Source organism: Drosophila albomicans, chromosome 3, assembly GCF_009650485.2.
Source record: "Drosophila albomicans strain 15112-1751.03 chromosome 3, ASM965048v2, whole genome shotgun sequence".
NCBI classification, from domain to species: domain Eukaryota; kingdom Metazoa; phylum Arthropoda; class Insecta; order Diptera; family Drosophilidae; genus Drosophila; species Drosophila albomicans.
Window position 1 is genome coordinate 32,214,261 of NC_047629.2, and position 20,505 is coordinate 32,234,765.

Here is a 20,505-nt window from a genome sequence, read left to right on the forward strand (position 1 = left end):
CTGTACAAACCAAAGATGAACCGCGCAGAGCACCGAGAGATTACCGAAAGTTTCTACAAGTATCAGGTGCGATATTTTGAGATTTTGGGATTGTGGCAACTGCGTCTAGATGCTACAAAGCGGCAGCAGATGTTGCATCTTCTGCGCTATTTGATCTTCTTGGGCATTGTGTCGGTCATGCTGCTCTTTTTCGCAATACACGTGTTGGCCAACATCGATCAGCTGACAGTGATAATGCAAGTGTTCTTCATGTTTGCCACCGAAATGTCCTGCATGGTCAAGTTGCTTAGCATACGACTGAGGCGTCGGGAACATGCCCACTTGCTGGATGAGATGCATTCCAGCGTCTATAGGCCAAAAACTGCGGAGGAAACGTTGGCATTCAAGGCTGCCGCCCAGATGGCCGTCAATATGCGCAATTACTATGGTGCCATGTCGATTCTGGCAGCCGCATTGCTACTGGTGATGCAATGGTTTGTGGACAGCAGCGCCTTGCCGCTGGTGATGTACGAACCTTGTGATCTGGCCAATTCGTGTTGTTATTACTCTCTCTACATGTATCATCTGTTGTCATTGCTGCCTACTTGCTGGCTGAACATTGCCTTCGATTCCATGTCACAGGCTTTGCTGAATTTTTTGCGCGCACAGTTGGTGATGCTATCGATGCGGCTAGAGAATTTGGGTGCTGCTTTGACGCCTTTGGATGATCATCGCATAGCGAGGGAATTGCGGGAGTGTTGCGTTTATTATGCGCGCATTGAGCGACTTAGGGATATGGTGGATGGTTTCATTAAAATCCCCGGTTCGGTGCAATTGTTTTGTACCATTCTGGTGCTCGTTTCGAACTTCTATGAAATGTCTACGCACGCGGGCGAAACGGCTTTCATCATGAAGATTGTAACGTATCAGTTTGCAATGCTGCTGCAAATCTTCATTGTTTGCTATGCGGCCAACGAGGTCACTTATCAGAGCTCGCTTTTAGGTCATGCTCTCTACAATTCAGAGTGGACCACTTGGAACAAGGACAATCGCAAGATGTGTTTACTGATGATGCTGCGCTTCGATGATCCGCTTTGGGTGCGCACCATAAATCATACGCAGAGCTTTAGTTTGCCTACATTTTCATCTGTATGATTTGCAGTTGATTTTGGTTTGATTTAATTATTAACATATTTAATTTACTTTTCAGATTGTGAACTGCTCGTACAGTTACTTTGCATTGCTCAAAAGGGTCAACAGTTAAATGTGGCGGCTTAAAAATTTTTGAAACTTTCGCACGCGTTGGCAGCACTGCTTATCGGATAACGATTACTTATCGGTTTTAGTATATGACTATTTTAGGCACATTTTCAATGATTTGTAATAAATGACGCAAATAAATAACACTGCACATATCATAGCGTCCAGCTCATGTTCGTTGTTCGTGTAAAATGTTTAAACGTTGCAATCATTATACTAATATAATATGGTTAGTGAATGCAATTAATACTCGAAAACAAACTTAAAAAATAAGTTTAAATTCCTTCGGATAATTCCACGCAAGTTTTTTTCAAACTAAATTTATTAAATTAAATTAAATTTAAATTTATTCATATACCCAAATTTCCTATTTAATTATTTTTTTTTAAAATTACTTTTATCTTACAATAATAAAGTAAAATAAATATTCTATTGTCTTTGTACATTTATTTTATGCAAATGAGAGGTATGGATTCAAAGATTACATATGTTTATGCTCATTTTCATACATTTGCTGTATATTAATGTGGACAATATTTAATTAAATTGTTAGAAATGACATTTGATTTGTTTAATAAAGAATGCAAATTGCTATTATTTTTATTGTTCATTTAAACAAATTTTTAAATATGAAACAGTTAAATAATTTGTGCTGTAATTTTTAGTATATTTTTGTGGTTATACTACAAATGTTAAAAATATCAGATTCTACTTATCGATAAGTCGAGTGCGCATTTTACAACACTAAACATATCATATCGTTCAGCTGACGCTCGTTTTCGCTTTAGCGTTCGTGCTTCGTGTTAAAAGTTAAAATGTCGAAAGAAAATTCAGAAAGCAGCCCTAGCTGCCTGCATTGCAGAGTGCACGATTCAAAACAGACATTTCATGAGATCTTCGACGATGTCGGCATTGACATCGAATTGCCAAATTTACTGGCCAAGTATTTTCAATTAAGTGTCAAGCCCGATCCAAAAAAACAGCAGTTGTTGTGCCTAGAGTGTGTGAATACGCTAATTCGATTCTTTGACATCGACGAACTGCAAAGAGAACAGGATGCGGCAAATGCTGCCAAGAAGGATAGGCCACTCGGTAAAAATGACACCAAGACTGCGAGCGAGACATCATCGACAACTCCCGCCAAGGCTGAAGCGAAGCCTACAAAAAAACAGGCGTCACCGGCGGCTAAAGCAAAAATTGAGCCCAAAAAGGAAATCGCTAAATTGCCGGTCAAGCCAAAGCCTGCTCCGGCTCCGGTTGCTGCGCCTGCAGCTGCAACCCCTCCACATGCAGAGGAGTCCGTCGCTGTACGCATTAGCAAAGGCAAAACATTGACTGTGACACCAAAACGTATAGAGATCAAGCCCAAATCGAAAGCCAGTGTAGAGAAACCAGTGGGTAAGCGAGGCAACTCTAAAGAAGCTGATTCAGGGGAACAGGAGCAGATAGGCGCACTGCTACGTGACATATTCGGAGAGGAAAAGATGGTGGCCAAAGAAAAACTCATTGAGATAGCAGAAGCAGTGCAGCAGTCGGAAAACATCGATAACGAGGAGCAGAAACAGTTGGAGGAAAATGTGCAAGAAGAGGAGCAGTCCCTCAAGGAACCGGACAACCCAGACGTTGACGAGCTGGAGTTTTTGCTGGAGGGTAAGCCTAAATGGCCACTTACATGATTCAGTTAATTAATATCATATCTGTAGGTGACTCCTCGGATTTGGATGTGCCGCAATTGAAGACAGAGAAGCGCTCCTCACATGATACAACGCAATCCCAAAACGAAAGCGAAAGCGAGAATGAAACTCACAAAGTTGAACCCTTCAACTTTGTCTTAATTAGAGAATGTGCGTAGAATTAGATATTAAGATTAAGTATAATTCATTAAAATTGATTTACCATTGCAGCCGACGACGTTGGAGATCTGTATGAATACCTATCGACTGTAGTGAAGACCTGCTTTGAGACCTTGTCCTTTGACTGGGCCACCGTCTGTCAGCATTGCTCGCTGAAGTGCGGCAAATTTGAAACTCTTTTGAGTCATATGCTTAAGTGTCATCAGATGTCTGGGCAGCAGTTCAAGTGTCCCACTGGAGGCTGCGACAAGCAGCTGCGTGGACGCAAATTCCTGGCCATGCACTTGGTTCTGATGCATGCTCCAGTAGCAGAGTAAGTAACTGAACTAATTACAGTACCATTAGACTTTTTTACTCCATTCTATTGCATCGAATATTATCGTAAAATCCGTCAAGCATCAGCTTAATAAATCTTCCACTTAATACTTCATTACAATTCAAAATTAAGTAATCCTGAAGAATGGACTTATTATAAAATACAGATATAGTAGAATTTACTATGTTACTTTTGGATTAATCGATATGAATGAATTTCTTTTAGAATACCGATTTATGGCAGCTGTCCGGAGTGCAACCTGACTTTCTCGAATATATTGCAGTACAACAAACACTCTTGCGCCCATGTGATCAAGAAGCGTCGTGGCATTCGCTTGTATTGCGAAATGTGCGGCCTGGAGTTTCCCTCCTGGAAACGGTAATTTGTCGCATCATTTTTTTTAAAAAACCTTACTTATTGTTAATACCTTTGCAGATTCAACTTTCACAATCAATTTCATTTGGAGCGACATCGACCACGCGCCTGCTTTGTGTGCGATTATGCGGACAACAACATTGATGAGCTCTTCCAGCACTTGCACTACTCTCACGAACCGGAGGGTTCGCTCTTTTGCGATCTGTAAGCAAGTTCGACAAGTTCACTAGTTGTCAAGTTATAAACGTTTCTTCCCTTGCAGCTGTGATCGCACTTTCCGTGATGCTGCCATCTTTGCAGATCACAACAAATCCCATACGAATGTCACCACCAACACATACACCTGCAGCGAGTGCAACGCTAGCTTTGACACACGCGGTCGTCTCAATGGACACATGGTAATATATAGTTATTAAACTGTTTTTATTTAACTTGTAAGCATAGACTTTCCGGTACTTCTTCAGCACCTTATATATATTTTTTTCGCGATGAATAGCTTATCGCTAGCCTTGCTATACTATTATGTATCTACTGCAAATTTTCTCAATCCGTCTGTCCGTCTAAACACCTAAGCAATTCTGAATGTTTGTTGTTAATTATTATTCTTATAATTTGGAAAGCAGACGTGTAAACTTTAATCTTCTTTATACATTTTCTCTCAATTCTATTAAAATTTGTATAACAATATAGAATATATATTAATATCAAATTATATTTAACTTTCCAATCTAAGTGATGAAATAGAATAGTGGGTCTATTATAGTTAAGAATTACCCATAGTTCCATTATTTTACATAACTTATTCGTGCTTTTCTTGCTTCGCTGCAGCGCATCACCCATGGCACTGTCATCAGTTGTGAGATGTGCAATCGCGAATTTGCCACAGAAGCCAGTTACAACGTACACATGAAGAAGCATCTGATTATCGAACGTGAGGTGCATGTGTGCAACAATTGCGGTTTACTCAGTGAGAGCAATGACAAGATGACGGTAAGTAAAGATAACTATTTTATTATGTTTGCATTGCTAAGAATGGCTTGCTTTCAGGCTCATGTCGAGAATGAGGATTCGGTTTGCTTTGGTGTCGATATCTATGTGGAACTCCTAAGAGATGCCTACATCTGTGAATACTGCTCTACTTACTATAAGACAAAGTCGGATTTGCGTGCTCATCGTGATTCGGGGCTGCACAAGGATGGTGTCTTCTGTTGTCAGCCGTGTGGCAAGGAGTTTAACGACATGAAATTGTATCGGCATCACATGCGCACCTATCAATTGCAGCGCGCGGATGTGGCACATCGCAAGTTAGAGATTTGCCTGTACTTTATGTGCGACTATGAGGTAGACTAGTAGTTGTTTTTTATAGTTCAATAAAGTTATATATATTGTTGTTGCTTGCAGGATTGCACTGAGTCGTACATCAGTTGGAATTCATTGTATACACACAAGCGCCGCACTCACGATCTGGCCGAGAAGCTGGATGCCAAGCCGAAGGCCGATGAATGGATCTGTCAATTCTGTCAGAAGCAGTGTCGCTCCAAAATGTCACTCTCGGTGCATGTGGCACGGAGTCACAACAACAGTGAGTTGTTAAAAGTTAGTTCCAAAAGTTCACAGTTTAATATTTAATTTGCTTTGTAGACAATGTTGCTTGCAAGCTGTGCAAAGCTTCTTATAAAGATGACGAGGCGTTGAAGAAACATCATGCTTACTGGCATGAACCCGTGGAGTGTTCGTTGTGCTTCAAAGTTGTAAAGAATCGTCGCAACTTTGACACACATATGAATGTAGTGCATTCGGATAACAAGCGTTATGCTTGCAGCGTTTGCCAAAAGGGTTTCTATCACAAGAGCGAAATGGAAGCCCACAAGCGAGTGAGTTGAAGGCCTCTTTGAAAAGTTGAAAGAACTAAACAGCATTAACTTCTTTGCAGCTGCATAATCAATCGTATAGCTGCGAGAAATGCAGCTTCATCACAAGGAGTAAGAAATCATTGGCAGTTCATGTGCTGGGGCAGCATTACAGACGCTTTGCATTCGAGTGCAAGCAGTGTACTAAACGCTTCGGCCGTCAACAGGGCTTAACCAACCACATTTTGCGAGTGCATTCCACTAAATTCACATGTCGCGATTTCCTCGAAGGCGGCTGCAACAGAGCCTTCAACACATCGGCACAGTTGACGGTCCATGTGCGCAAGGTGCACAACAGCAGCATTAGTGTGACTGAAGATGTTGACGACGAGGCCGTGGATCTGGAGCCAGAGGAGGAAGAGCAGCAGGAAGAGCAAGAGCAGCAATCAATAAGAAAATCGAAGCGACAGAGGACGACAGCATCTTCTCCATTGGAAAAGAAGCGTTGCGTTCGTCTCAGTAACGACACGCTGATCGAATTTATAAATGCCGAATCGAAGGAGGATCAGAAGAACGCTACAGACTCGGAGATTTTCGAGGAGTTGCAGGAGAGCAAAGCCAACATCTTGCCGCCAAAGCGAAGGAAAAGACAATGTTAAATTTTGCTAAAGCAGTTTATTTAGCTGTTTCTTTATTTCCGATTTGATTTAAGTAGTTGCTACCCATAAATTGAACACAAAACTCATGTCGGTAAATGGACACACATGCTCCCAAATGCCATGTCATATTTTTGATTTCATTTGTATTAATTCAAAATTTAAATATTACTTTTAAATAAGTTAATTTCATTCCTATCACTTTCACAATGCGTCAACTGTCTCTGCATCCATTTTAGTTTTGTCTTTTTTCACTTTTGCCATTCATTTTATTTACATTTGCAATTTGATAGTGACGTTGTCCTTCTATCCAACTATAAAAGCTAATGCTACCAAATGTTGGGTGTATCATCCACCCTTATATATCAACCCTCACATAGTTGAGCTAAATTATTAGCTAAAAAAGAATTTAATTTGTTTGCAAGCAATTGAAATGTTTCGTATTTTTCTTGTATTAGCTAAAGCCTGTTACAGGGTATCTGCAAGTCTTGCTCTATTCAATATGTACATATTACACTAGTATGTTTTATTACGGCAGCAATTTTGATTTGATTTATTTAAGCAATTATGCATTTTGCAGTTTCTTTTGGTCATTAAAACGTTCGATGAAAAAGTGCAGTGAAATCAAAAAAGTTTTATCGAATGTCTCATGGATTTATGATATAACTATAACTTGGTACAGCAGAGTTTGCACTCGATGATGAGTGCACGCTCGTCTTACAGATATTATTATTGTAGCTATCATAATAATTATTATTATTATTAATATAATAGATATTACATATCGACTAACTTCAATTGCATTTTAACTAACCAGAATCTGGCGGAAGCAAATTTGATTTATTAAGCGTTGTTGTTTGGTCATTCAAACTTTGAAGATTGAGTGCGGAGCTTACCTGCAATTAATTGAAATTGTTTTTCATAAATTTATAAATTAGAAAATAGTTTTATTTAATCACTTACTGGGCTAATTGGTGTTATGACAATGGCGGTGCGCGTGGCGCATTGCAGGAGAGCCGTGTCCTCCGTGGACTCATCACAGTCACCATCAGGATCGACATCCATGCCATCGGCGCCAATGTCGCTGTCAATCTCCCACGATGGGAAATGCTCCATCTCGCCCTCGCAGTTCAGATCCTCCTCCTCGAAGTCCTCGTACTCATCGATAAGGATAACTAAACGAACAAAGTGGAACATCATTATTTATTTGGCATCAAATACGATTTCAGCTTTCAACTTTCAACAAAATGCAAAAAAAGTTGATGGCAAAAATAAGATAAAAAGGTATTGAGAATTTTGATATAATCAATGTTGTGCTTTATTGAAAGGGATAACAAATGAATCTTTGGTGTGGCAAGTGTCAAGTGGCAAGTGGCATTTGTTTGTAGCATATAAAAATGTGGTGGCATGTGAAGATTGTTCGAAGTTCAGGCTCGGCCTGGCTTACTTGAACTATCTGGCGGCGTTGGCTTCGCACTGGAATCCAAGGATTGTGCGCCCTCATCTGGCATATTAATGCGCTGCTCGTGTTTGCTATATGGCTCCGATGTGGATCTATGCAGGCTATATACAGGTATTTGTAATATATAAAATATAAATAAATAATTATAAACTTACCTTAAAGTAACGCGTTTTTTAGTTCTATTCTCTAAATCAGTCATAAATACATCATTGTGCTGTTGCTTCTCAGGCGGTAGCTGATATGAGTTAAGCACGGAAGACTAGAAGAAATAGAGATGAAAGTTAACCATTAAAACATATTAAAAGAAGAATAGACAATTTTATAATTGTAAAACTAATTTGCTTTCTTCTACTTTAATAAATTTTATGAAAAAAATCATGAACAATAATATAAATGAAAGTTAATTAAATTAATAAGTTATAAAAATTAGAAAATTATATATTTTTTTAATTTAAATATTAGTTTTTTAAAGCTATGTATGTAGATGGCTGGCAGACTTTAACTGCAGTTCTGTAGCAGAAAGCTTTCTCAATGCTTTAGCATTAAACCACGACGTACAAAAGCTAAGAGCTACAAGCTTAAGCTTTTGCATGTCAAAGGTTTGTTAAGTAAATGTAAATTACTAGTTTAATATAGCAAAAGCAAAAATTTTTAAAAATTCCAGTTTAAGAGAATGATTATAACTATTCAAGAAATTAGGACTTCTTAGCACTTATCGCATACGTTGCGCCTTTAATTGCTTTCTTGTTGCTTGGCTCTCACCTTAGTATTGGTCGCTGTATGCTGTGTATGCGGCATTGGTGTTTGTGTGGCAATCGCATCCGTTGTTATGGTTGCCGTCTGCGTGGAGGTCAGCGCCGTCTCATTGCTGTCCAGGCGATCCACTGAGGAGGCCGCCGACGAGGATGCGCCGGTCGTCACCAGCTCGGGATGCACGCTGAGCGTCGCTGTTCGCTTCCACACATCGATCATGTTCTGATTGTGTGCGTTGTGATGCAGCTGGTGACTGTGACTAGGGCTAATGGAATGTATTTTGGGTTTCGGATTTGCGGGCAACGGAAGCGCTAAGAATCTATCACGATCCTCCATATAGGCCTTGATGAGAATATCCAATTTCTCCTCAATGTCCACCACCTGCAAAGTATACCAAACTATTAATATGCGGCGAGGGGGTGGGCGTTTAATTGCTGGGTATTACTCACCTGACGCTCGACCTTAACCACACGCGAGGCTAAACTGATCTTCGAGGCGTACACGTCCTTCGCCTTGGAGCCTTGTTTGCCCAGTATTTGGTCAAGTCTGCGGGTTAGAGTTTTTTCGTTATTAATACTCTGCCATTTTATAAATATTATAGACTATTAAAAAAGATTTGAAGTTAATTATTTGAAATTTACTTGATATGATTGCAACTATTTGAACTTTCTTCAAATATAAATATGATGGTAATAAATAAGGGTATGGTAGATAATTAATGGTTTTTTTCTTGTCAGTCTATCTTCTTTTAATATACAGTTTATCTTCGTTAAATATAAATAATAATATTTATAATCTTGTTATTTAAGTACTTCAACAAAGTATTACTCCGTTAATGTATAAATCGATCTTTTGGTCATCTTTCCAATGCTTACTTATATAATAGGTCATAATGTTTTATTTTGCATTCTTATTAATTTAAAAAAAATACATAAAGAAATAAATAGATCACGATTTTCTATTAGTACCTCTTCACATTAATATTAAGTATACGCAGAGTGAACATATTATTTTTTTTAGCATTATTATTTCGAAATAAATGCATAATTAAAAATATGCCACATGATTTTCACTATATTAGATCCATTTCATATAAATATTGCTTATACGCAGGGTAGGTTTTATTACTGGTACTTAAGTCAAGCACTACTTAGCTATACCGTAAATATTGCGCATACGCCATGTGAGCTTGATGTATTACGCATAAATTAAAAGTAAATAAGTTCACTTTAAAAACAAAACTAGCTCTTTAAATGTTGTATGCAAAATTACGTATACGCACCGCAAGTGCAGCATTTTGACGCGACCCAGCAGATCCACATGACCTGTAAAGGAATTAGGAATTAAGTTTGCTAAAATTGTGGCAAATTAATTAAACTAACCTGCCGCATATTGCTCCATGACATCTTTGACATCGTATGGCTTCAAAGCCTCCTTAAACTTGCGGCGTGCAACAAAGTACTTGAGCTGAAATCGAGTTTAAAATTATTTGTAATTATAGATTAGGTAAACAATTGAAAAACGGATGAAATTTACCTTGCGTATAAAGCGTATGGCGATCTTGTGACGATTTGTCAGCTGCGTGCAACGCGGCTCCTCATCCTCATCTGCGGGCAATTTGTGAATCAGAGAGATTGACTTGTGCGTTAGGTTTTGGTTGCTTGCTTCGCGCGGTTGTTTGTTTTTTTTTATTTTTATTTTTAGCGGCAATTGTTTTTGATTTTTGTGTTTTTTTTATTTTTTTTAGTTACATGAATGCAAGTCAAGTCAAGTCCAAAACAAATCCAACAACACACAATTAACACATTACAAGTAGCGGTTATACACACACACATACATATACAAATAAGTATATATATATATATATATTCAAAATATGGAACGTACAATAAGATATTACAGATATATTAGGTTAGTCAAATGCAGTTACAAATACATTTAAATATAAGTTCACAATTGATATCAATGATGGGCGGGGCAAAGGCAAAGGGACATTTTGGATTAATTGAGCATATAGTAGTTTAAGCAAGCGTCTGTGTGTGTTTAGCAGTGTGTGAGTGTGTGTGTGTGGGCGTTTGTGATGCTGATACGAAAGTGAAAGCAAAACTCACTCACACTTTTCAGATGCAGTTAGAGAGACAGAGAGAATTAAACAGATTGACAGAGATAGAGAGAGAGAGAGAAACTACAGCAAAAAATGCAAAATGCAAAAAAAAAACTTACGTTACTAAATGCTAACAACTATGCAGTATTTTGTTATGTACAATTCGAGCGCATGCTAATCGATGACCTGGCCTACAGCAACAACACAGCTTAACAGCTCAACAGTTTTTTTTTAGTTTCCGCGCCACACGCACTTGCCACATAAAATGCGCCATGCGGCTCCGTGCGTCCTTGCAACGAGCCCGTCTCCAGAAAATGCGAGGCAGCCGCAAAAAATCGACCCGTACGTCCGCTCGGACTTGGACTCGGATTCGGACTTGGCTGTGGCTGTGGCTTTTCCTCCGCCCCCTCCACCGGCTGCTGCTGGATGTGGCCCGCCTCCAGATCGGGCGATGGCGTCACGCGTGGATTACGCAGCGAGAATGTGGAGCCAAAGAAGTCACCGTGCAGGAAACCGCAGAGCACAACGGGTATGGTCAACGTATTAGAGCTAGCCACAGCCTTGGGCTTAGCTTGCGGCTCAGCTGCAGTCGAAGTTGTTGTTGTTGTTGCAGTTGTTGTTGTTGTTGTTGTTGGCACTGTGCCCAAACTGGAGCTGTGCTTGCAATTGGCCAAATCAGAAGGCAACGGCGTGGACTTTGCTGTTGTTGTTATTGTTGTGTGTGTTAGTGAGTTTGTGTGTGTGTGTGTGTGTGTGTGTGTGTGTGTGCGTGTGTGAGAAAGCGTATTAGTCTCGGCCTGTTTTGTCCCGGAGAGAGTGAGGGCGGGCGGGGAAAAACGGGGGGCCAAAAATCATATAGAGTTTCGATTTTGTTTCTGTTTTCAACCAATAACAACATCAATTCAATTCAATTTAATTCAAGTCAATTCAATTTTAAAATGCAACCACAACATTGACACAACCACAACACTCAATATAAGGAAAATTTGTCTTAAGGTTTGTTTGTCTTAAGGTGTTTTAGTTTGTAAAATAGTGTGTTTGGAACCTCGGGCGGGACCTTGTAGACTTACCGTCTGAATTTTTAATATTTTTTAAGCAAGTTGTTTCAGCAACTGAATCTTCGCTAAAACTTGGATTCATGGATTTGCCATTTTGTACTACCTCTGAAAATGTCAAACCAGATGTTAAAGTTTCTCTCGTTTTCTTTTTGTTTGTTTATCTTCTCGTTAACGATTTCAATAATTTTGTATTAAGTGCCAATCAACGAATCAATCAATCAATCAATCAAAGAGACACGGTAGTCTATATGGGTCGCACATAACGGTTACAATAATTTTAACAAAATTTTCAAATTAAAAAAAAAGAAATAATTACAAAAGTTGAACAGCAACAACAACACACACCAGAAATTTAAAGAAACAAATGTATTGTGTCTTAACAATCCTTTAACAAATCATATAACTACGAGTATTTATTTCGTTTTGAATATTTAAACTGCAACACATTCCTTCATTAAGTCAAAACTAGTAATTTATTTATATTTCATTTCGCATTTAAATATTTGGTTTATTTTCTTGGGTTAAACTCTTTTGGGGAATTATTTGGCGAGTGCGCTGAGAGGCAAAAAACATTCAGAGTTGAATCTAGGAAGGATTTCATGTACTATGAATATGATGCATGGAGTTGATGCTTGGTTTTAAATGAAAAGAGCAAGCAAATACATATGTATGTTGAATTGAAGTTTATTTAATATACGAGTATATTCATGTTAAAAATGTGTTCATTGATGTATTTTAAATGAAAGATAAGCAAGCAAATGTATAGATTTAAATGATGACTTCGCGAAAGCTGCAAATCTGTTTGTTAAGCTTTTCCTTTTATTTTTCTTTATCTCAATCAATTAACAATTTGTTTTAATTTGCTTTTCTTACATAAAAATGATTACATGCTCCCTGTTGATTACATTTTTTTTGTATCAATCTTTCAATTTCAATTGTGCAATTAGTTTGCTATAGCAATTGTCATATTGCTTTAATTTATTGGCATATCTTTTAATAAATTGATATTTATTGTTATTGAATTGAATGCTTTTCGCTTTGCTTTTTGCTAAGGGTAGCAAATAATTGAGGGGGTAGAATTTAAAAGATTGTTATGTGATATGCTTTCAATAAATTAAGAATTAGAATATATAATATACATATATATATATGTATATTAAGTTAAGTTAGTTACATAAACATATTTTAACAAATCGTAGGAAATGTAAGCACAAATATTATTATACCCAATACTCATATAGTAAATGGGTAGTATAGTTTTGTGCTTCCTATAAAGTGTACTTCAAGTTGCTTTGGCTCTTAATCTGATATATGCACTCTTTCTATATCAATATACCAAATATAGCGTTTGGTATATTTTTAATAATAATAATAATAACCCACTGTTTTGCACTTATTAAAAATGGATAGTGCGTATCTCACAGTCAAGCACACTCGACTGTAGCTTTCTTACTTGTTAAGATTTAAATTATATTCTATACTTTACGATACAATACTTTAAGATCGTAGGCTAATTAGATCTTTCATATATATTTTCGTAAAATATAGTATAAATTTTATATTAATCCTATATCATTTTTAATTATTTGTTTATGGTTAGTCTTTGAAAATTTAGTAAAAATTTGAAAGAAAATAAATATCCCAATTAAGTATTATTTGCTCTCCCTCAAATGATGTACTTTAAGTACATTAATTTCAATAAGAAAGTTTTTCATATTTATTTTCATTTGCAAGCAGTGTGAATGAAATTGAATGATTAAAAAATGATTGAGACGCCCATTTGATTGACAGCGCGAATTGTTAGGGAAATGCGTGAATGAATTTTGGACAGATGGTTCGATGATGAATAGAGGGACAGAAAAAACATGCTTGGGTTAAAAGGCAAACAGAAAACGAAAACTTGTTATTGTCTTTTGCTTGGTTGATTTTCTCATAAATATATATATTTTGTGGCTCGTTATTATTTGCAGTGCGTGGTGAGACAGAAATAGAGAGGGCGAGAGAGAGAGAGAGAGAAAGAGTGTGTGTGCGTGTGTTTCTTTGAGTGCAAACAGAACGTGAAAAAAGTGAAACTGTATAGGAACATTTGCTGATTCAATTTTCAAACAAAAGTCAGCAGAAAATATAACAATAAACGAATTGGAATCAAAACGAGTAAATGAGAAAATTTGTTGGCAATTTTCGTTTTGTTCGCTTTGCAATTGAATTGCAACTCACCCAGATTCTCCACAGATGCGTTGATGTCGCGTATGGTGCGAGTGTAGCGAGTGGAGGCACGTGATGAGCCAGGTGGCTTGGACAGCGTTGAGCCATCGCCACCAGGCGTCTGGATTGTCTGGCTCTTGTGACGCCTTATCGTCGGCAGGCGGGCGACGAAGGATGTGTTGTGCTTAAAACTGGATGAGGCCCGTCTGCGGAGTATTCAATGGATATTGACACAGGAAAAAAACAAAAAAACAAATATTTGAACAATCAGTAAACATAAATGGGCAAAAGTAGAGCAAAATATTAAAAGATTGAAGACAGAGAGATAGATAAAAGAGAGGGTATAGCGAGGGGGTTTATTATTGTTTTTGTTTTTAATAAACGGGAGACAGTGGAGCGCAGTAAATAGAACTGTGTCAGTGTGTGAGTGTGTATGTGTATGTGTGTTTGTAAGTGTGCGCAGTTGTGCTTTCGGCTAGACGTGTTTTGCTTTAGAACAAATTACTTGTGACAGGTGCTGACTGGGGGGAAAAAAGCAGCAATGACACCAGCTGCAAGTATGTGAAGCTTAAGGAAGACCACTCAAGCTTTCAGCTGAAAAAGTTGTTAAAAGCTTTCATGTTTAAGCTTTTACTCAGTCATTCCTAAAGTTTTTACCACTTGCTGTAATTAGCTAGTTTTCGTTTAAAGCTTTAATGTGCTTTTGAAAGTTGCTTTAAATGTGCTGACTATTATTAACTTTGTTTTCAGAGCTAATTAACCTTGGTATTTATAAGCACAAATAATACTAATTTTCTCGTTAAATAAAGTCAATAATTACACAAAATTTTAACTGCTGTCAGCTGGCGTCATTGTGAACTTGAATATTTGTAAACCCACAAAGAACACTAATAATTGCATAGGACTATTACAGAAATGTGCTTTTTGCTTAATAGTTGGTGTAATCGGTAAATAATTAGATACAAAATGGAATAAAATGGTAATTAAAAAATGCATTTAATTGTTTGATTGAACTCACATGTTAATTATAGTACACGTATTGAATGGTTTTTGTTATGTTTATTGTTTTTTTTGTTTTAATTTTTTTCGGGGTTTGTTTTTTTAAACCACACAGCGGCAGCACAATGAGAATCAATTTGTATCACATTGATTAATTTAATTAATATCATTTATGCGACACACAAATTAAATAATTGGCAAAATATAGAATTTAGCATAGTTTTTTCTTTTTGTTTCTTTTCTTTTTTTTGGAATGGAAAATTAGCCACAGAATGGAGAGATAGATTTAGAGACACAGATAGTATGTGGACAGATAGTTATGGATAGATAGTCAGATATATATAGAGTGCATTTTGAGAAGCTGCGAATTACAATCTCGATTAATGTGTGTGTTTGTTTAATTTTTTTTTTAATGTGATTCTTTGATTTTTTTTTTTTTTTTGGTTTTAAATGTACTTAGGAGCACTTATGCGTTTATGGCTTGGTGCTTAATAAGCAAATACCCTAGAAAAACAATAACATGAATAGCATTTGCAATTTGCATTTGAAATCAGAATACTTTTAATCTTATGTATTTTTTTTGGTTTTAAGTTTGTATCTTATTATTTTCGTTATGAACTTTTACCTATATTCGGTTATGTTTTTTAATAATCGCTCCCAGTTTTCAGAACTGAAAAGTTTATAAAAATTATTATGAAAGAAAATGAAAGAGGTACGTAAAAAATGTACGAGTATTTAAACAAATTAAATACGCTGAAACTGAAATTGTTAATCGAGAGACGAGAGTTGTTGTGGATTATATATGTGTGTAAATATATATGTATATATAGTAAGTATATATAGAGTACAGGGTATATTATATATATATGGATTAGTATGTACAGACTACTTGCTGTAGTGTATTGTACAAAACTAATTCGCTAGTTCGCTCGACATGCGCCTTTTATTCGCCGTGATAATCGTTAATTGCAGCTGCATCTACAGCACACGTCTCTCTTTAACACTCGTGTGTTTCTCATGTGTGTGTGTGTTTGTGTGAGTGTGTGTGGGAGTGTAACATTTCTACAACTAAGGAGCTCACATGAAATAACTCTTAAAGGGTTTAATAGGTAGTACAAATTTGTAATAATTTTGTATTCGTTAAAAGGAAGCAAATAATAATTGAAAATACATTACAAAGTCTAACGAAAATAACAATTATTCTTGTTCTTAAAAACATTCTTTTGAACAATTAAAACAACAATGTTTTGAAAAGAAAATATACTAACTAAATAAGAAACTAAAAATTTACTGAGAAAATAAATTAAATTAAATGTTATGCAGCAATAATTTTTTGGTTTTTTGAATTACAAAAATAATTGGCGAAATCTTATATAAAAAATAAATTTTGAAATGTTAATTAATAATATTAATCATTTTTTGAAAAAGTTTTACAATTATTTATTGAAATATTGGAAGTGTATCAAGAGGAAATATTATTGTCGCAATAACTGTTTTTAAAATTGTAAAATTAATAATAATTTTCAAAAAATTATAAGATAATAAAAAATTTTTGAAAGGTATTCTTTTAAATGGAAATATTTTTAGCTTCTCAAATTATATAATAATAATAATAATAATAATAATAATAATAATGTTATAAAACAAGGTAAATAACTTTTTCGAAATCAGAAAAAAATCATATTTTTGGTTGAAAATAAAAATTGAAGTATATCAGATTTTTCATTTAAATGGAATCACAAATATTTGTAAATATTTGGTTTAAATGGAAGTTTAGAATTCTTGCTTTGCTTTTGAGTTGAGAGTTATTTCATGTTGTTCCACTAAATGTCATTGTTACACTCATTTTTTGCTTCGCTGCAAATCCCGGCATAAATATTGTCTATATTTGTGTGTGCTTATTGGTGTGTGTGTGAGTGTGTTTGTGTGTGTGTGTGTGTGAGTGAGTATTACTTACGAGGCGGGCGGACTTGGTAGAGCCACCTGATGTATCTTCCAGGTGGCAATTGAAACGGAATGCTCATCGGCCGCATAGCAACGCCAGACGGCCTGGATGAGTGTTGCCGCCGGCTGACGACGCCGTATCATGTGCTTCTGCCGCTGCTGTTGTTGCACCTTCAACGCAAAGCCGCTGCCCAGAATGCCCTGTCGAGAAACCGTGAAACCGAGAATGATCAATGAGTGGCTTCCCATCCGGTTTGTGCCATCCGGATGCGGCATATTTTATTGCAGCAGTCGCTGTGCCACAGCTGCAATTGCCGTTGCCGTTGCCGTTCAACTTACCGCAGGCAGCGCAAAGAAGGATATGCCCAATAGAGCACAGCAGGAGGCTATCAATTTGCCCTGCCAGGTGATGGGCACCATGTCGCCATAGCCAACGGTGCACAGCGTAATCTGGGTCAAGTTTAAATAATTGAATAGTCAGTCAAGTTTGTGCGGCAAAGTGTGTGCCACAAGTTATGTTACATACCACGCCCCACCAAAGCGCCTGGGCGAAATTGTTGAACTTATCGTTGACGTCCTTCTCCCACATGTAAACTAGGAATGATGCAAAGATTAGGCCTAAGAATCCAATATACATAGTAGTGATGAGCTCCTACAAAGAGAAGATAAACAAATTAATATAATAATAAATAAACAACTAAGTAGCTACAGTTAAGGCTGCTCGACTGTGAGATATTCGCTACGCATTTTGAATAAAAGCAAAACAGTGTGGAATTTTTCTAAAAATATTCCAAATAATTTACCACAAATATACTAGAATATAAGGAAAATCATGTTTGGTATATAGATGAAATTGTACATTCCAAATATACCATTGAGGTCAAAATATACCAGATTGTTAGCCAAATACCCATTTTGAATAAAAGCAAAACAGTGCTTTTCTAAAAATATAGCCAAAATATGCTGCAAATATACTAATATATACGAAAAGCCTTCTTTGGTATACCAATGAAATACTACATTCGAAATATACCATTGAGGTCAAAATATACCAGATCGCCAAAGCAGCTAAGACTCATTAGGCGTAATTTGCTCATAATAGTTTTTCTTATATAACTTCTACAATTGCTTCCAATTTCATAAGAATCATAAATACAATAGTCATTATTGTCTATTCCAAAATTTGCGACTTTAGGTTTAAACTTACGCCTGTTTTTCGAATTTTGTCGATTCGCGAGAGCAGAAGTAGATTAAAATAAACTTGATCTGCGTGTTAACATTACAAGTGCTATCGAAAAATCATATCTCTATCACTTATACTCTCTGAAATCTAGGTGTTCATATGGACAGACAGACGGACAAACGGAGATCAAGTATATATACTTTATGGGGTCGGATATCCCTCCTTCTGCCTTCTACATACAAACATTTCCTGCCGGCACAAAGTTCTAATACTCTTCTACCCTTGGGTAACGGATATAATTAAGTAGATATATAAAATATATAGTTATACCTGTCTATGTGCGTATACAACCGAGCCGAGCAGCTTCCAGGTGCCGCCACGTCGATCCATGCGCACCATGCGAAGTATCTGAAAGAATCGCAGGCCACGCAACGCACTTGTGGCAAACACCTGGCCAGAGGTGCCCATGCCTAATACTACAATTGAGGCTAATATGGTGATAATATCTGTAAAGAGTAAGATTGTTATTTAGTAAATATATTTAGAATACATATTGAATTACTCTCACCTATAATACAAAATGGTTGCTTGATAAACTTGAGTCGCCCCAGTGTTCCTTGGTAGCGGGAGCGACAGCCCGAAGACCAAAGTCTCGCTCCGAACTCCATGGTGAACCAGATGACGACTATGATCTCCATGCGAAATAATATATACACAGCGTCCTCCTCGTACTCCTTGATGGTGGAAAACACGCTCAGTGCGAGACATGTGAACACCATCAGAAAACTGCAATAAAAATGGATTGAAAGAAATGTTTATAATAGAATTTGAAAAATTTTAAGAAATTAAAGAAATTTCAGGAATTGCAATTAACTTAATTAACTTTTCTTTCGCTTGGAGAACAAGTAATATAATCATGAATAGATCGAACGATGTGATGGATAATTTTTATAAATTTTAATATGATCTCTAATACATGGCAATTCTCTCATAAAATTAAAATTATAAACTAACTGTGGCGTATTAATTGGAAACTTAAACTTGCCACAAATTAAATAAAAACAAAATCTTATTCAATTGATTAAAATTAGGATATATTTATAAATTTAATTGCATTATAGGAATATGTTGACGTTACTATCGCAAAAAGTATTATTCTTGTATGATTTTGGAATTAAAGTAAACTAAAAAATAATCAAATAATATTATTGAATACAGAAAATGTACTTACTCTCTGTGAGTTAGAAAGATCAGAACAAAACGATATTTAAAAAAGGTAAATTTTGTTTAAGGAAGAAGGAAGAATTTAATCGATCAAAAAGTTGCTCCATTTTTAATTTTATTTAAATAAAATAATAGATTTTTTAATTTTTGATTGTTGATCTAATGATTTTTCACGCTCATGTTTTTGGAGAAGAGTTCGCATAATAAAACAAATTAAAATTAGAAATAAAGTGCGATAATTACAGGTTGCAATTTTTAGTTTCTTAGCATTACAACTTCAAAACTTTTAACTAAAATTGAAAATATTAAAATAAGCTATTAAACTGTCAACTTATATACAATATGTAAATACAAATTTAAATAAATTGATATTTAATTAGCCAAAGTGCGTCTATTATAATGGCCAAGAAAAACGAACATTATTTTGAGTAGCTTTAAGAAAATGTTTTGAAAACCACAATTTTCTTAAATTTGTAAGATCATTTGAATATTATATTTAAAACATCTTTAAATACCTTATTTTTGTCATTAAAATAATATATAATAAACCAATTTTAATGCTAGTAAACTTCCATTTTTTTATGGAGATCAAATCACACGCTGCGATAGCCAGCAATTTATAGTTTTATAAATGTTGGAGGGTACTATAATTTAAAGAAGAATAAAAATGAAAGATACCGAGCCGACAAACTGTCAATGTGTTATAGATTAACTGATTTCTGACAGACATCAAATCAAACTAACTGTGAGTTGATAGTTTAATAAATCAAGAAGTTTACAAAAGATGAAAATAATAAAACCAGCTGACAAACTGTCGAATATAATATGTAATTATATATCAAATGATTTGTCATAGATATCAAATGAAACTAACTAGAAAAGAGGTGTGATAACTAGAAAATGATAGTTTTATAATAGGTACATACATATTTCTAACAAATACTGCAACTTAAAAAAAAAACTTGAAAAAAGATAACAAAAGTAGCCGACAAATTGTCAAAGGCATTTAAGTATTTAGTAATTGCAATGTAATGAATGTATTAATGTTTGTTTTCTTACAATATAGATAGTTAGTTTTACTTACACCATCACATGATAGAATATTGCATGCAGGCCCCGCGGTCGCTCCAGGAAATTGTAGAGTCGACTTTGCATCCGCCGGTAGCGCGCATCGCGGCGATGTGTGCCGCGATTATAATTGAGCGGCTTCCCTAGGAGTGACATTCGCGGTTGCAGAAATTGTTGCGATTTTGTTGGTCCCGCCGGTCTACATTTCCTACAAAA

At 36.0% G+C, this 20,505-nt stretch overlaps 3 protein-coding genes across 16 annotated transcripts in view; 2 read left to right on the plus strand and 1 right to left on the minus strand.

Moving 5' to 3' along the window:
* Positions 1-15: 15 nt before the first annotated feature.
* LOC127565600 (odorant receptor 46a-like) lies at positions 16-1,500 on the plus strand. Of its 2 annotated transcripts, XM_052004896.1 has the most exons (3): positions 16-501; positions 622-1,128; positions 1,190-1,500. In XM_052004896.1, exons 1-3 carry the CDS (start codon positions 16-18, stop codon positions 1,241-1,243), a joined length of 1,047 nt encoding a protein of 348 aa, XP_051860856.1. In that variant the 3' UTR covers positions 1,244-1,500. The 2 variants fall into 2 exon arrangements, with proteins under 2 accessions (XP_051860856.1, XP_051860855.1); XM_052004895.1 differs by having other exon boundaries at positions 16-1,128; positions 1,190-1,498.
* Positions 1,501-1,985: 485 nt separating this feature from the next.
* On the plus strand, positions 1,986-6,888 carry LOC117571338 (zinc finger protein 616). Its single transcript, XM_034253431.2, has 11 exons — positions 1,986-2,889; positions 2,943-3,083; positions 3,144-3,405; positions 3,634-3,786; positions 3,844-3,987; positions 4,046-4,181; positions 4,612-4,773; positions 4,831-5,124; positions 5,185-5,365; positions 5,425-5,657; positions 5,717-6,888. Exons 1-11 carry the CDS (start codon positions 2,055-2,057, stop codon positions 6,290-6,292), a joined length of 3,117 nt encoding a protein of 1,038 aa, XP_034109322.1. The 5' UTR covers positions 1,986-2,054; the 3' UTR covers positions 6,293-6,888.
* LOC117571339 (potassium voltage-gated channel subfamily KQT member 1) overlaps positions 6,315-20,505 on the minus strand; it is a 59,771-nt gene continuing 45,580 nt past the window's right edge. For 3 of the 13 annotated variants that reach the window (XM_034253438.2, XM_052005658.1, XM_034253433.2), the window contains exons 2-19: positions 20,306-20,497; positions 18,566-18,783; positions 18,328-18,503; positions 17,341-17,466; positions 17,154-17,264; positions 16,828-17,015; positions 15,496-15,540; positions 13,884-14,077; positions 10,862-11,308; positions 10,041-10,111; positions 9,887-9,971; positions 9,787-9,829; positions 8,954-9,050; positions 8,514-8,885; positions 7,907-8,010; positions 7,737-7,852; positions 7,253-7,464; positions 6,979-7,185 (exon numbers count right to left, since the gene is read on the minus strand). In XM_034253438.2, coding sequence (XP_034109329.1) covers positions 7,099-7,185; positions 7,253-7,464; positions 7,737-7,852; positions 7,907-8,010; positions 8,514-8,885; positions 8,954-9,050; positions 9,787-9,829; positions 9,887-9,971; positions 10,041-10,111; positions 10,862-11,308; positions 13,884-14,077; positions 15,496-15,540; positions 16,828-17,015; positions 17,154-17,264; positions 17,341-17,466; positions 18,328-18,503; positions 18,566-18,783; positions 20,306-20,445 — 2,832 coding nt within the window. In that variant the 5' untranslated portion in view covers positions 20,446-20,497 and the 3' untranslated portion in view covers positions 6,979-7,098. Of the gene's footprint in view, positions 7,186-7,252; positions 7,465-7,736; positions 7,853-7,906; positions 8,011-8,513; positions 8,886-8,953; positions 9,051-9,786; positions 9,830-9,886; positions 9,972-10,040; positions 10,169-10,861; positions 11,309-11,678; positions 11,772-13,883; positions 14,078-15,495; positions 15,541-16,827; positions 17,016-17,153; positions 17,265-17,340; positions 17,467-18,327; positions 18,504-18,565; positions 18,784-20,305; positions 20,498-20,505 lie in introns of those variants that run through there. The other 10 variants (XM_052005659.1, XM_034253440.2, XM_034253435.2 and 7 more) reach the window with 10 other exon arrangements.